The 14,065-nt window shown below is 49.7% G+C and overlaps 2 protein-coding genes across 2 annotated transcripts in view; both read left to right on the plus strand.

Moving 5' to 3' along the window:
* The first annotated feature begins 8,087 nt into the window (after positions 1-8,087).
* SODALDRAFT_330116 (MSS51 protein) lies at positions 8,088-10,001 on the plus strand. The gene is made up of 3 exons (XM_028611125.1): positions 8,088-9,023; positions 9,193-9,850; positions 9,935-10,001. The coding sequence occupies exons 1-3, from the start codon at positions 8,165-8,167 to the stop codon at positions 9,960-9,962; spliced, it is 1,545 nt and encodes a 514-aa protein (XP_028468204.1). The 5' UTR covers positions 8,088-8,164; the 3' UTR covers positions 9,963-10,001.
* Positions 10,002-10,864: 863 nt separating this feature from the next.
* Positions 10,865-14,065, plus strand: part of SODALDRAFT_247356 (hypothetical protein) — a gene marked incomplete at both ends in the record, with an annotated part of 3,705 nt that continues 504 nt past the window's right edge. Inside the window, 4 exons of the mRNA XM_028607400.1 lie at positions 10,865-11,222; positions 11,308-11,690; positions 11,799-12,166; positions 13,704-13,960. Of these exons, the coding sequence (XP_028468205.1) occupies positions 10,865-11,222; positions 11,308-11,690; positions 11,799-12,166; positions 13,704-13,960 (1,366 nt within the window). The remainder of the gene's footprint in view (positions 11,223-11,307; positions 11,691-11,798; positions 12,167-13,703; positions 13,961-14,065) is intronic.

A 14,065-nucleotide genomic window follows, 5' to 3' on the forward strand; every position in this document is an offset into this window, starting at 1 on the left:
AGAATAAGTCGCTATTAATTATAAGCTTCTACCGTATCGTGTAGGCCTACACGCTATAGTATACTCGCTTCTCTAAGAACTTCGCCGGGGTATTAACGGTCTTATGGGGTATCGCCGTTAAGGTCGGGGCGACTATTATTATTATCGGCTATAGCGTGGGCGATAAAACCGGTGATAGGGTAAACTCTACTAGTATAAGGATTATCGGGGTTTATAAGGGAGCCGGGATATTTAGGTTAAGCGGCGTTAGGTTCTACGAGGTAGGCAATCCTAAGAGCCGGGCTATAAGCTATTCGACTAACTAGCGTTATCGTTTATCGGCTTCTTCTCTCACGCGTTATTAGTCTATAAACTAGCGTATTTCCGAGTAGTATTCTTATATCGGAGCGAGTCTTAAGTTAATATCGGTATATTATTTTTAGAGAGGGCCTAGCCTTACGTTTAGGGCTCGGTCGTTTTATTTAAACCGTTAATTTATCCACTCTATAACCTATTTCATTCTAATAGGTTATTAGGCGGTAGCGTTAGGATCCTAATCTATCGCTAGCATAACGCGTGGGTATCGCTAAGTTCTAGATATATAAACGACTAGTTATAGGTCGTAGTACTAAGTAAGATCGTAATAATAGATTATCTAGAACTAAGGAAGGAAGAAGGAAAAGGAGAAAAGTCTATAGCGCTAGGCTAGCTATAAGGTAGCGATAACTTAGCGATATAGGTCCGTTAACTAAGCGCGTAGTAGGAAGATCCGGAGTATAGCCGGATCCTCTATATCGGAGTCAACCCGTAACAGTGACTACCTATCTAATAATATCCGTAAAGGCTATCCCTCCTATAATAAGGAGGCCTTACGAGATATATAAGAACCCCTATACTACCGCCGCCTATTAGTACGTAAGGCCGGATATACGCCCTTATATCTAGCGTGGCCGTGAAGATATTATAAAGGTAGCGGAAAAGAAGATACGTATTTATAGTTTTAAAAGCCGCGTGGATACCGCGATATAGAAGAGGCGGGAAGCCTTAGGGGCTATTACCGCTAATAAGATAGAGGAGGTCTAGGAAGATTAACTCTATAATACTACGCCTACTACTACTATAGTTTATAAAGACCTGTCCGTCACCGCGACCGGGAGACTAGGCGCCCACCTAACTTAGGGGGTAGCGCGCCGTCGTTATACGATGATACTATTAAGATTATAATAAGAATAGGGGGTATCCCTCTCTATTAACTAAGCCAGAGCGCTATCACACTACGTGATCCTAGACTTAGAATCGTTAATCTATATCTTTAATAATCGAGGCCGTTTTACGGCTATTAGACTACCCACGGATACCTTATCTTTATCCCTTTAGGTGGGTACTTATAAGGCTTCTATCCTCGGATATGGAGACGTTAAGCTGGTATAAAGAGGCTACTACGCCTCCGTAATATCGTATACTATAAGAAATTCGTTACTATTATCGTCTCAGAACGCTAGCTACGCCTATAAGAGTACCGCTAGGATACCGTAAATAACACTATTATGAGCTCCGCTAATAACCGGCCTATCTATAAGCTACTAGATATCCACGGCTAGTATATAATCGAGCGCGCGGAAGCCACGGCCGCTACCGCGTTCGCGGTCTCGGTAAAGCACCCCCGCGATAACCCGTATAGAAGATCACGAAAACCGCGGTAACCGTAGAAGACTATAGCGTAGCGGTGGTATAAACGCCTTAGCTACTACGGCACCGATACCTTTATAAGGATCGTTAACGCTACTTAGGGGGTAAGAATAAAGGGACCGCGTACCGCCGACTATAACGCGTATAGGTAATCGTAAATGCCTACGTAGATCCGGCGGATACTATCCCTTTACCCGTTAAAGCCCGGAGAGGCCCTAGCTATTAATTTTCACAATCTAGAAGAGGCGGAGTCGTTAACGAGCGGCCTATATAAGTCTATTATATTTATTATAGACGTATACACAGATTATACGTAGGATTACTACCTGCAGAAAAGAGACTAAGGCTCTATCCTATACGCGCTAAAAAACGTTTTTACCCTGCTTAAGACTTAATTCGACGTTAGGCCACGCGTTTTACAGGCCGATTCTAAGATATTTTGGTACCTAGAAGTCGTTACTTTCCTCGCTACTAAGGGGGTGGAAGGCTAGCTATTGGTATTATATTTATAGGATTAGAACGGCGTTATAGAACGGATTAGAGGTATCGTCAAGAGAAGGGCGAGGGCTATAAGGATTAGAGCTAATCTGCCTATATCTATCTAGTCTAAGATCTTTAAGACTGCTATATATCTGTATAACAGAACGCCACGATATATTAACGACTAGAAGACACTATACGAAGGCCTGCGCGGCCGTTAACCTAACCTTACGCACCTATAAGCTTACGGCTATAAAGTCTTTATAAAAACACGCGATGCCTGAGCTAAAAGAAACCGCCTATAAAGGCTAGAGCCGAAGGTATAGATCGGTTATCACGTCGGATACTAATCCTCGAATAGCTTCCGGATTTAGCTACTACACTTAACGGATATTATTACCATAAGAGACGTAGTCTTTAACGAAGACAAGATATTCGACGGCAGGATTAAAACGCTATAAGCTATAGCTTCCGCCGAGGAAATCGGGGAACACCTATAATCTATCCGTATCACCTAATCTAATAAGACCGCGAATAGGCTGCTATTAAGGGGTATAGCCGTAGACGTATCAGATCTTAAGTCGGAAGACTCTAACGCCACCGCTATTACTACGGGAGAGGCTACTACTATTACTATAGACTATATTACCGCTATTACTATAGGTACCGCTATTATTACGGGCACCGCTATTACTACGGATACTGCTATTACTGCAGGAGAAGATTATACTACCGCTATTACTATAGGCTAGGAAGACGCTACCGCTATTACTACGGGAGAGGCTACCGCTATTACTACAGACACTTTACGGTTTACTACTACGAGGTTTAAATCGTTTCCCACATCTCTAATATCCCCTGAAGATCCCGCGCGCGCGTTCCTTATAGCGTTAGCGGTGGTTAGGGGCGCTAAGGTGGAAGAACACGATAACCACTAACGGATAGCTATAGGTGCCCCTAAGGGGTGCCTGTTAGCTATACTCCTATCGGCCGCGCGCCTATTACCCGCGCGCCTATCTATCGCGAGAACTATCGTAAGTCTATACACGACCGAGAAGGTTTAGAACGATAACGCCTAAAAGGCGTTTTTTAATGCTAGCAGGACTTATAACCCTATACGCACGAGAAAGTAAGCTATTAATAACGATAATATTAGTGCTATAGATTCCCTTTATACCTCCTAGCCGCTATCGCTATCGTACGTAACCCGCGAGGATCTCCCGCCTCCACTAAACTATTACTACGATATACGCCTTTATCCGTTACGGGAGCGGTGGTTATAGGCCGAGGGGGAACACCTTAAGGGGCACTGATAGATAGGCTACTAGTAGGAGGTGGGTGGTAATCAGGCTAATAAGCAATAAGTCCTCGTCTGTAAATAGGTATACACCTATAAATTTAATAAGGAGGGCACTCTCCTTAAGTATAAGGTACGCCTCGTAGTCTAAGTGGATTAATAAAAACGGTTAGAGACTAAAGATAACTACGCCGTAACGCTAGCCTCACGGTCCTTCCGTATACTAATAGCGATCGGCGCCTGATTTAACCTAGAGATAAGGCAGTTCGACGCCGTTAACGCGTTCGTTAACGCTAGCCTTAAAGAAAAGGTATTTATAAAGATACCGTAAGGCTATAAAGTGCCAAGTAAGGTACTACTACTACGAAAAGCCCTCTTCGGCTTAAGGGTATCGCTATTACCATAGTAAGAGGAATTTAGCGGCACGCTATAGAAGATAGGATTCACGGCCGTACCTAATAACCCCTGTATTATAATCCGCGACGGTTTAATCCTATTCTTTTACGTTAACGATATCGGACTTATCTACTATAGAGATTGCACGACCGACGCCGACGACCTTAAGACTACCCTTAAGCGGAGCTATAGGTTATCGGGGGGCGAGGAAATCCGCTGGTTCCTGGGAATTAAGGTCCTAAGGGATAAAGCCACCCGTAGATTATAGCTATTATAATCCTCCTATATAGAGAAGATCGCGGTTAAATACTACGTAGATATACTCTGCCGAAAACCACTAAAGGTCCTATTATTAACGATAAAGCCGCTAATACCCCGCGATAGCACACACGCGTTAATTTCTAAGGTCCGCTAGTACTAGGGTATAATTGGTTCTATCCTGTATACCGCTATTATGACGAGACCCGATATCGCGTTCGCCTATTCGAAGCTTTCCTAATATAACGTTAACCCCTCCTCTAACCACCTTAAAAGGGCTTAATAAGTACTGCTATTCCTATATTATATAAGACACTACTACTTAGAATTCGGCGGGGATAGGCTCTTCTTAATAATAAGCGACGCGTCCTTTAGGGATAACCTAGACCGTAAGAATTCACAGGGATATACGATAAAGCTCTTCGGGGGAACCGTTAACTGGAAGGCGGGTAAGCAACTAATAGTGACGACGTCGTTAACAGAATCGGAACTACTCGCTCTTATAAAGGCCGCTAAGAAGACGTTATTCGTTAGCCGGATATTAAGGGATTTAGAGCTTCGGTGAGACTAATAGTAACTACAGCTACACTATAATAATCAGCAGACTATTAACCTCGTTAATAAGAAGGCATAACGCCTACGAATAAGGCTACGGCACGTCGATATCTATAACTAGTAGGCACGTTAGTTAGTATAGCAGGGCCTCTTTAAGGTCACGTATATTAACACGAAGGAGATAATCGCGGACGGTTTAACGAAGGCACTACCGGAGGCAGGGATTAAAAGACTATAGTAATAGCTTAATTTAACGGATTAAAAGGATCGTATCGAGTAGTCGAAGTAACTACACGAAGAGATTAAACGCGCTAAAGCCGTAGCGACTACGAAGGCCCCCGAGGGTATAGCAGATCCGATAGATATGGATCCAATTAAGCAGATCCAGCTAATCAGGATTAAGGAACTAATTAAGATAGAATTAAATTAAACAGTCAAATAGGGCGGATTTAGATCCCTTTTATAAGGGCGTTTTTCCCTTAACTGTTGATTTTACGATAGAAAAGTTAAGAGCGTTTAGTTTAAACCGAAGCCTCTAATTAGTTAGTTGACCTGAGAAGACCCACCTTAACTAAGAGGGTGTGTTGTATGGGCGCACGGACCATAACGTGGTCTATAGGGGATCTAGGGGGGATCTATGCTATAACTAAGGGCTTCGGATATCGGGGACCTCGGGTATTAGGATATAAAAGGGGCGGATACCGGAAAAGACCGGATAGGATCTAGATAATATAGTACCCATAACAGAGTCTTCACTACCCCAATTAAGGGTATAAGAGACTCTTATAGATATAACTTAACACAATACACACACGAGATTTCTGCTCTACTAAGTTGATCATCCAAGTGCCCTTTTTGACGTGCGACACCTTACCCTTTTTCTTCTTCACACTATTAGCCGAAGCCTTCTTAGCGGCGGCGGTATAGGTAATAGTAGATAGAGTCGGAGGGGCCTAAAACGAAGCTACTAGTTAGCACGCGCCACTAAAAATAAAGCTCCGATACTCACTATATCGCTATTATTATTATTTTTATTGCTATTAATAGGAGAATCAGAAAAATTAGTTTAAAAATCGTTAAAAAATTCCTCGAAAAAACAACGGCACGAGAGGTTATAAGAGGGAGGATCCAAAAGCTCTAAAACGCTGGTATAACGCCTTTAATTTATCTACGGAAGGCCTTACTATTACCTATTTACTACTACTATTAATAGCACTTTTCCTTTATTATTTACTACTATTATTTTTATTTTTATTATTTTATAGCTTTTATTCCTGCCTTTTAACTCGATATTAAGGGTATTAGACGACCCTTTAAGGCTATTTTAAGGGTGGAAATAAGGCTAAGTTAAGGTTAGGCTAAGTAATCGTTCCGCTAATTATAGCGTAATAATTAGGGGGTATATTATATTCTATCAGTGAGCCACGGTATAGTGACCTCCTATTAGTTAGAGGTGCCCTATTATCCTCGCTTAGAAGGTGGCAGATATATTTAGGACACGTATACCCGCCCCCTTTTTCTTTCTCTTTTATACAGAATACGATCATATATTTCCTGAATCAACGCTCCCTGTAAGCACGCTCCCGTTAATTCAACATCCATCGATTCCATCTATCCGCCCTAGGTTCCAACTCGAGGATACACCCTCTGAGAGAAATAATCCAGCATCCTGGTACTTTCAAGGTTACAGGCTCCTCGAGACATCATGATGGCAAGGTGCTTAAGACTTTGAACACCCTTGTATTGCCTCTGTTGGAACGGCCGAGGAGTCAGGACTTGCTGAGATGTCTTCACTCAAGATCCATGCTACGAGAACCTAGAAGTCTCACGGATTCAGTGCTGGACGGTGGATCGCCTGCTTGAATCGTACATCATATTGAGCAGCCGAGGTATCTCCCATCAACATCTCATCTTGTCATGTTGCGGATGCCGCTGGAGGTAATGTAGGCGGATTCGGACCGGCAGGAGGAATTTGAAGTAAAAGTATGACAAAGCAGCTTTCAATCTCCCAACATGAAGGAAGGTTTAGAGGCGCGTGGCAACGACAACGTGGGGAGTCAAAGCCTTGTTATTACTGAACGTAGAAAACACACCTACCTACCTACATATACTAACAAGCTTCTCTATCATCTCTGAAGCTCTCCGTATAGGTTACTTGACCCCCTCTCACCTCCTTTGCAGTCACTCAATTCTTCCCGCTGTTCAGCTCCCTCTTTCTTCCAATGATGGGATCGCAAGGTGAAAAGGGGCTCGCCACCAAACCATTCACCCTGGCCCGCGAGGAAAGGGAACCTCCTGGCTCACCAATCGCCGCCGCAACGTAAGAGAAGCTCTCTGCCGATTCCCAGGCGAGCTTCTACTGGAAACTATGGGCTATCTGATGGAAAGTGGCATAGCCGAGATCTACCTCAGCATCGAGGCGTCGCATCAACTGTCGTTCTGCCATGAAGATCTGCTCGAGTCACTGGCCGAACTCCGGGTCGAAGTCTCCGGGAATAGAATGGAGCTGGACGAACCGCCTTTGACGAGAATGAGACTTAGCGTTCGTCCACAGCATGCCGTAATGGTGCGTTGGAGGAGGACGCAGCTCGAGCCCACGATACGCTGGATGTTTTGGGACGGTGATTTATACCTCGACTTTCAAAAAAGAATCCACTGGCACCAAGGACAGGCACCCCCGGGATCATTGCTACCCTTGCTCAGGTGGCGATGAGGTCTTTTGTCGCCCAGGCTGAGATCGGAGCGATCCTTGAGGGAAAGAGAGCTCGCGAAGGATCTACGTAATTCCAACGTTAATTAGGGTCCCTCTCGAGGAAAATGGTTGAGCGCCGAATTCTGTCTTGATATTTATTTAGGGGTGTGTTTTCTTTCTCCCCGACTTTCTGATACTCCGAGGAAAGCCGCTTTGAACCAAATGAAGTAAGTACATCACATCGTACACAAAAGAGATCCGTCTTAAAGCAACTAGAACCACGTCGGACCGGAGCTCTCCGTCTTGTTTTCTCCAAAGACCGTAAGTTTCTCATAGTAGAGCACCATCATCGTGTCGTCGTCGCAGATTGGCTGCTCAAATGTTCAACAGTCAACCGTATTGTGTTCATTTCTTCTTCAATTTTTTTTTTTGCCCTCTTCTTCTTTCTTTTTAACTCTCCCCTCCACAACCGTATCGACAAGAAGTCGAAAGACCAAGGGCTGTAATAACTGCTGTCCAGACTCCGGGTCGTCGAACTTGTGAAGTTATACGTTGTAGGTAATTACGTTGTATTTATCAAGGTACCTTACCTTAGGTACCTTAGGTAGCTTACGGCTTCCCGTATGTACCTGTACGTCGCTGTGGGATATGCACGGACCAATACAAGCATCCCACACGTGACGGTGGATTCGGAGAGATCGGAAAACGGAATTCATTTGATCCCATTCGCACCATTCGCACCATGAACATCAGGCGATTGGAAAAGGGTCAAGAAATTCCACCGCCCTCTCCGTTCAAGCAACGCCTCAAGTCTCAGAATGGAACCTCTACTGAGGGCTACGAGCTCCGGCATATGCTCGAGATGCTCAGTCACATTGAGGAGGCAGCTAATTCCTGGGCGGCCGGTCAAGCGGTTCGCTCAAACGAAGTCAGCCCATGGATTCCGAACCATCTTCACGACGGCGCCGCACCAGTCGAGGGACAGCAATAGGTTAGCAAGGAAGTTTACGACGGCCTCGACCGCTCAGGGGGAAGCCGCCGCAGCTTCAGCTTCCCGGAACGATCCCGGACAGGCCCCGAGAACGCTGCTGAAACCCGACAATCTGTTCCACTCGTTCACCAACAGCCCGATCCCGCAGATCCGACGCCGCGCCGCGTTCATGAGGCAGCACGCCTACTGCCCCCACCCGCACCACCGGACCACGCGGGTCCCGACGATCGCGCCGCAGACCGCCGCGCAGCAGGCGTCAGAAGGGTCAGGAGAAGGACAGGGCGGGCACCTCGCCCCGGCCCACGTTGACTTTGAATGCCCCGACTGCGGCGTGCCGGTGTATTGCAGCAAAGAGCACTGGATGGGCGACTACGAGTCGCACCTGGAAATATGCGACCAGCTCCGCGAGATCAACGAGGACGACCACGACTTGCATTCGGGCCGTTCGTTCCCCGAGTTCGTCATGGCCGATGATCAGCTGCCCGAGGCGGTCGTCAACATGACCAATTGGGATACCTTTATGTACACGCGCGAGTTCGAGGCGGTCAACGACGAGCGGAGCATGCGGCAGGTTACCAAGCTGCTGACGTATCCGATCACCATTGGCAGCATCCTGCATGAGTTCAGCCCTTATAGTGTGAAGCAAGGCGGCAGGTTGACGAGCGAAGGCATTCGCAGTCTGAGTGGTAAGTTGCATATCTACACGTGGTTTTCCTACACCCATCTGCATTATCCTTTCTTCTCTCTTCTTCTTTTTTATTTTTATTTATTTATCTATTTTTTTCATGCTCTCTCCACCCCGGAACAGCCTTGGGACCTAGAAGTAGAACTGACAGTTGACGTCACGACGTGTAGCCCTTCGATATACGCTCCACCCGCCCCGAGGGGCCAAGGGCACGGAAGTCGAGGACCTCCGGCTGGCGGCGCCACCGGTCCGCGTTTTCTGCCTGGGCGCGCGCGCGGAATCGTCCCTGCCGCGCGACGTCTGGGTGCAGCTGGCGCACCTCTTCCCGGAGAGCAGGATCCACCTCGTGTTCATCGGCCCGGAGAGCATGGCGAACCGGGACGACGAGTTCCCGCTGCCGCCCCGCACGGCGTCGAACCCGTACGGCATGATCGTGGAGGACCGGGTGTCGTCGCGCATGAAGATCAGCACGATCGTCGACTACTACCACACGATCCACAAGAGCGGCTACTTCGAGCCGTACGACCCGTACTTCGACTGCTTCGTCCTCTTCCACCCGGGCTTGGGTCACCCGGCCAGCAGCCACGAGTGGGAGGAGACGCTGCCGCAGCTGCTGGAGACCAAGGTGCCCATCATCGCCACGGGGTACACGCAGTTCGACATGGAGCGGGACATTGAGTGGGTGCGCAAGAAGGCGGGGGGCGAGTTTGACATTCTGCTGGAGCCGGGCGAGAATATCTTCCGGAGCCTGCGGTGGGATATTAACGATCTTGATCCCCAGGACGTCAGCTGCGGCAACTGGGGCGTCTGGGCGTTCCGAGGCAAGCGGTATGTTGCGGCTTTACCCTGAATTGTGCGACATGTGACGCGTGGATATTCCTCGAGTGCTAACAGGTGTGATGTTGTGCGCAGCTACGAGACGACTATGAGGGATGAGTAAGTTGAAAAGCAATGTAAGCGAGAAGGTCCTTGGCGATGGGTTATATAAAAGAGCAGACCATGTCTTTGTATTTGCCAAGGTCATGACATTGCCTTGCGACCTTGGCCTGTACCATGTTGTATAGTAAGTAAAGTATTGTATTCTTGTGCCGGTTTCATGCTTCGCATGGATACTATATCACGGGCCGATTGTATCTGGATCCATAGAGGGCTGGGATTTACTCGACTACTCGACTCTTGATGTCTAAACGTTTGTGCCTGCGCACGAGTACCTTGACATCTGATGGACAAATTAAGGTACTAAGGTAGGTAAGGTACCTTAGCGTCCCGTTTCCCAACTGTCAATCCAGAAGACGTCCCCACAAATGACATCTGGCACCTGGCAAAGCACCTTCCACTCTTAATCTCTCCTTGTATGTTGAAGTACGAAGTTACAGTACATGCACATGACGACGGACGAAACGACAAGAGTACAGAGCCTTGCGGATACAACGTACCAATTTAACACAGAATCCATCCAATCCATCCCCTCCTTTTTCACCCTTTCGCCTTTCGCCTTTCGCCTTTCGCCTTCGGAACAAGCTGCCGGAAAGACAAGACACTCGCGAATATGAGGACGGACTGGTGTAACAAAAGCTAGCCATGACAACGGCACCACCTACCTCATCCCGCGCCCCGACACCACGGCTACGAGGTGCTATCAACAGGGTCCCCTCCCCTTCATCCACCACCTCCGCCGTCTCCCCGACCACACTGACATTCGCCCCGGAACTGGCACCGGCACCGGCACCGGCACTGATATCACATCCACAAAAGCCCAAACCAGTCTCCGCGCCGACCCCTCCGCCTGCCCCCGTGTCCCGCTACCAGGGACGCCCTCTCCCGTCGTCCGCTTACTCTTCCTCCACCTCCACCGACTTCCTTTCAGATAAAGCCACTTCTGCCTTCATCAGGCGCGTCCTCTGCTCGCAGCATCTCGCCGAAAGAGGCGGTGGCACTCCCGCCCCGATCGAAGAACTCCTACCGCCCCTCACGAGCCGGAATGATGTCGACCTCCAGCTCTACGCCCTGCTTGCCGTCATACTAAGGGACTTTGTGCAGGCATGGTACAGCAAGATCACCCCCGACGAGACTTTTGTGACCGAAATCATCCACATCGTTGCGCACTGCACGCGGGCCCTTGAGCAGAGGATACGGGAGGTTGACTTGGAGAGTCTGTTGCTTGACGAGCTTCCCGACTTGCTCGACAGGCACATAATTGGTTCGTTTTCCTCCCCTCATACATAGCACACGAGTGTACTATATATGTATGTGTCTATTTCCAGCTGACGTGGGCTTTGCCCTAGCCTATCGTACAGCCCATGAACCCGTTGCGCGGCCTCCCACGCAAGCCGACCCACGAGAAATCTACCACGCGCTCTGTCCCATAGCCCCGCTCTCTCCGGTCCCCAAGCCCGACGATCCCCAGTCGGTCGCCAAGCAGAAAGAAAACGAGACGGTCTACCGCCAGCTCCTCGTCCAGGGCGTCCTCGCCGTCCTCCTCCCCACCGAAGACCTCGAGAACGAGTGCCTGACGTCCTTGGTTGGCGAGATCTTCTCCGAGCTCATCATCGGAAACGTCTTCATCAACAGGCTGTCGCAGCCCTGGCTGATATGGGAGTGTCTGATTATCCTGACCAGGGTGCTCGGCAGGAAGAAGGGTGCGGATTCGGGGAAGACGGGTCCCGAGGTGCGGGGGGAAACGAATGCGTCGTCGGGAACACAAACGCAGGCGGCGTCGGGCGGGACAACGGACCAGAAGAACGACCCTCGTCACCTCGCCGACACACAACACCAGCAGCAGCAGTCGTCCCGGCGGACACGGTCGCCCCAGACCATATTCTGGTCATTTGTCCAGTGGCTCTTCCTGGCTTTCTCGTGGGGTCGAGTCGTCGTGCTGGCGTTAGCGAGCGCCCCGTCTTTGCCGGCCCGCTCTCACCTAGCGGCGGACCAGAAACGTCGGGCGTCCAAGGGAGGAGCGTCTTCGGCTGCCGCGCCGCCGCCTGAGAAGGTCCCCGTCGTGACGTTCAAGCTGTGGACTTGTGTTTCGGACTTGGTCGAACTGGATGCGCGGATGCCGTGGTTAGGCGGGACGTTGTCCATGCTTCAGCTCGCCGCTGTTAGAGGGCCCTGGCGGCCCGCTGGCCTAGATGGGCCACTGGATAGGTAAGATGGACGTCTCTGTTCTGTTTGCCTCTCCAAGTTTCCGTCCTGTCATGTTATGAAGCAGCCGCCTCCCTTTTTAGTGTCTTTACATGACCACATCGCATGAGTTGGTGGTTCATTGCTCTAGTGAGCTTCCAGGACAGACAGCTCTGCGCCGCAAGCGCGGGAGGGCAAGAAAACGGGCCACTCGCGACGAAGCGACGAAGCGACGAAGCGACGAAGCGACGAAGCGATGAGAGACGACTTTGACGTCACAGGCCTTTGAACCTTCACCCTTTTCGACTGGTCCAACCGGAGCAGTTTCGAGCTCGCTCTAGTAACGTGGACCACCCACGCCCCCTTCCCCCTAACCCCCCTAGCCTCTCTTCTCTCGTTCTGGCACCATTCCTATTGCTGCCACAGCTCGCTCGCACACCGACATGTCCAAATTCGACATTCCTCGGGTGACAGCTAAGCTGCGCAACGATTCGCCTACGTCGGGACATCAATAATGCTTTCAGAAAAAAAGGCCGACAACCGCCCAGCCAATGACGGAGCGCATTGGCAACATTCGCGTCCGATTGCTCTGCGATGCGGTCTAGCTCATCCAGCAGCACGCCTCGATTACGCGCCCAGGTGGCTCCCCGTCACCTACCATACCAGCCGGGACGGTCAGGAACCAGGGCACCAGGGCGGTCGCACAACGCAATCGGGTCATCTCGGCCTCCGTCCTCCTCTGGCTTTGGGCCTTGTCTACGGATAAGGGACGGAGAGGGGTGTATTCACCCTCCATCAAGATCTTACTCGAGTCAAGCTCGCGAAGCTTGTCAGATATCGATCGCGGGATAAAGGGGCCGGGGGGCCTTGTGTTTGCCCTTTTGTCTCGGACGAAGCTCGACCACAACAACTCCACAACGCTCCACAACAGGACGATCTTTCTAAGCGCCAGGCCAGGGTTACCTTCACTTTTATCCTCCGTCTCCCTCCCAACGCACAGCTCAACCCCTTGCCTGTGCGCTCGGAAAGTTCCCCGCGTCGCAACCTTCGCAACCTCGCAAAGACCCGGAATCTTCATCCTCTCCTCCCATTGCGAAAGGCTGTCTTCATTTCCATTCCAAGGCAACCACCCTGGTCTTCTCTCCACACCCTCAAAGCTGCTCTGCCCTGCCCTGCCCTGCCCTGTCCTTCTTCCCTGCCGTTTGCCAAGCGGTACCTTTTGCTCTCCTTTCCTCATTCATCCTTCACCATTTTGGTTATCTCTACCCCCTCCCCTCCATGTCTTCTCTCCACCCCCTCCCACGCATAGGCCCTGTCCATTGCTGCCCAAAGAAGACAAAAAAAAAAGCGGGGGGGAAGGGGAGGGTGGAGGCAAATAGCACGGCATGAATGAAATGATATGCTGAGACAATAACGAGGCGGAAGGGAAGGGGGGAAAAAAGAAAAGAAGATTGATGAAGGGGGTAAAAGAGAGGAAAAAATAAAGAGAGAGAAAAAAGGAAGAACGAGGCTGACCTAAAGCGGCACGGCAACGCCCGGCGCCCAAAAAAAAACAATATAGGCTTTTCTCGCACGCGATTCGCAATCGCATGCTCGACCCATCCCACCTCCCCGTCCTGCTCCGCTCCATCCGCGGCGCTCTCTTCCCCAACAACGCCCCGGGGACCTCGACCCTCGTCGCCCCTTCATCCGACCGCCAGTTGCGCGCCCTCCGTCGCCGCTGCGCTAGCGCGCTTTGGGCCCTCTTGCCCGGATGGCTGTCTCGGCTTTACCTCAGCGGTCGTCTCACGAGTCTCCTCTTGGGCGGGTTTTCCCTGGGTCCTACTACCAACAACAACAACAACAACAACAACAACAACAACAACAACAACAACAACAACAACAACAACAACAACAACAACAACAACAACAACAACAACAACA

Source organism: Sodiomyces alkalinus, assembly GCF_003711515.1.
Source record: "Sodiomyces alkalinus F11 unplaced genomic scaffold SODALscaffold_2, whole genome shotgun sequence".
In the NCBI taxonomy this organism is placed as follows: domain Eukaryota; kingdom Fungi; phylum Ascomycota; class Sordariomycetes; order Glomerellales; family Plectosphaerellaceae; genus Sodiomyces; species Sodiomyces alkalinus.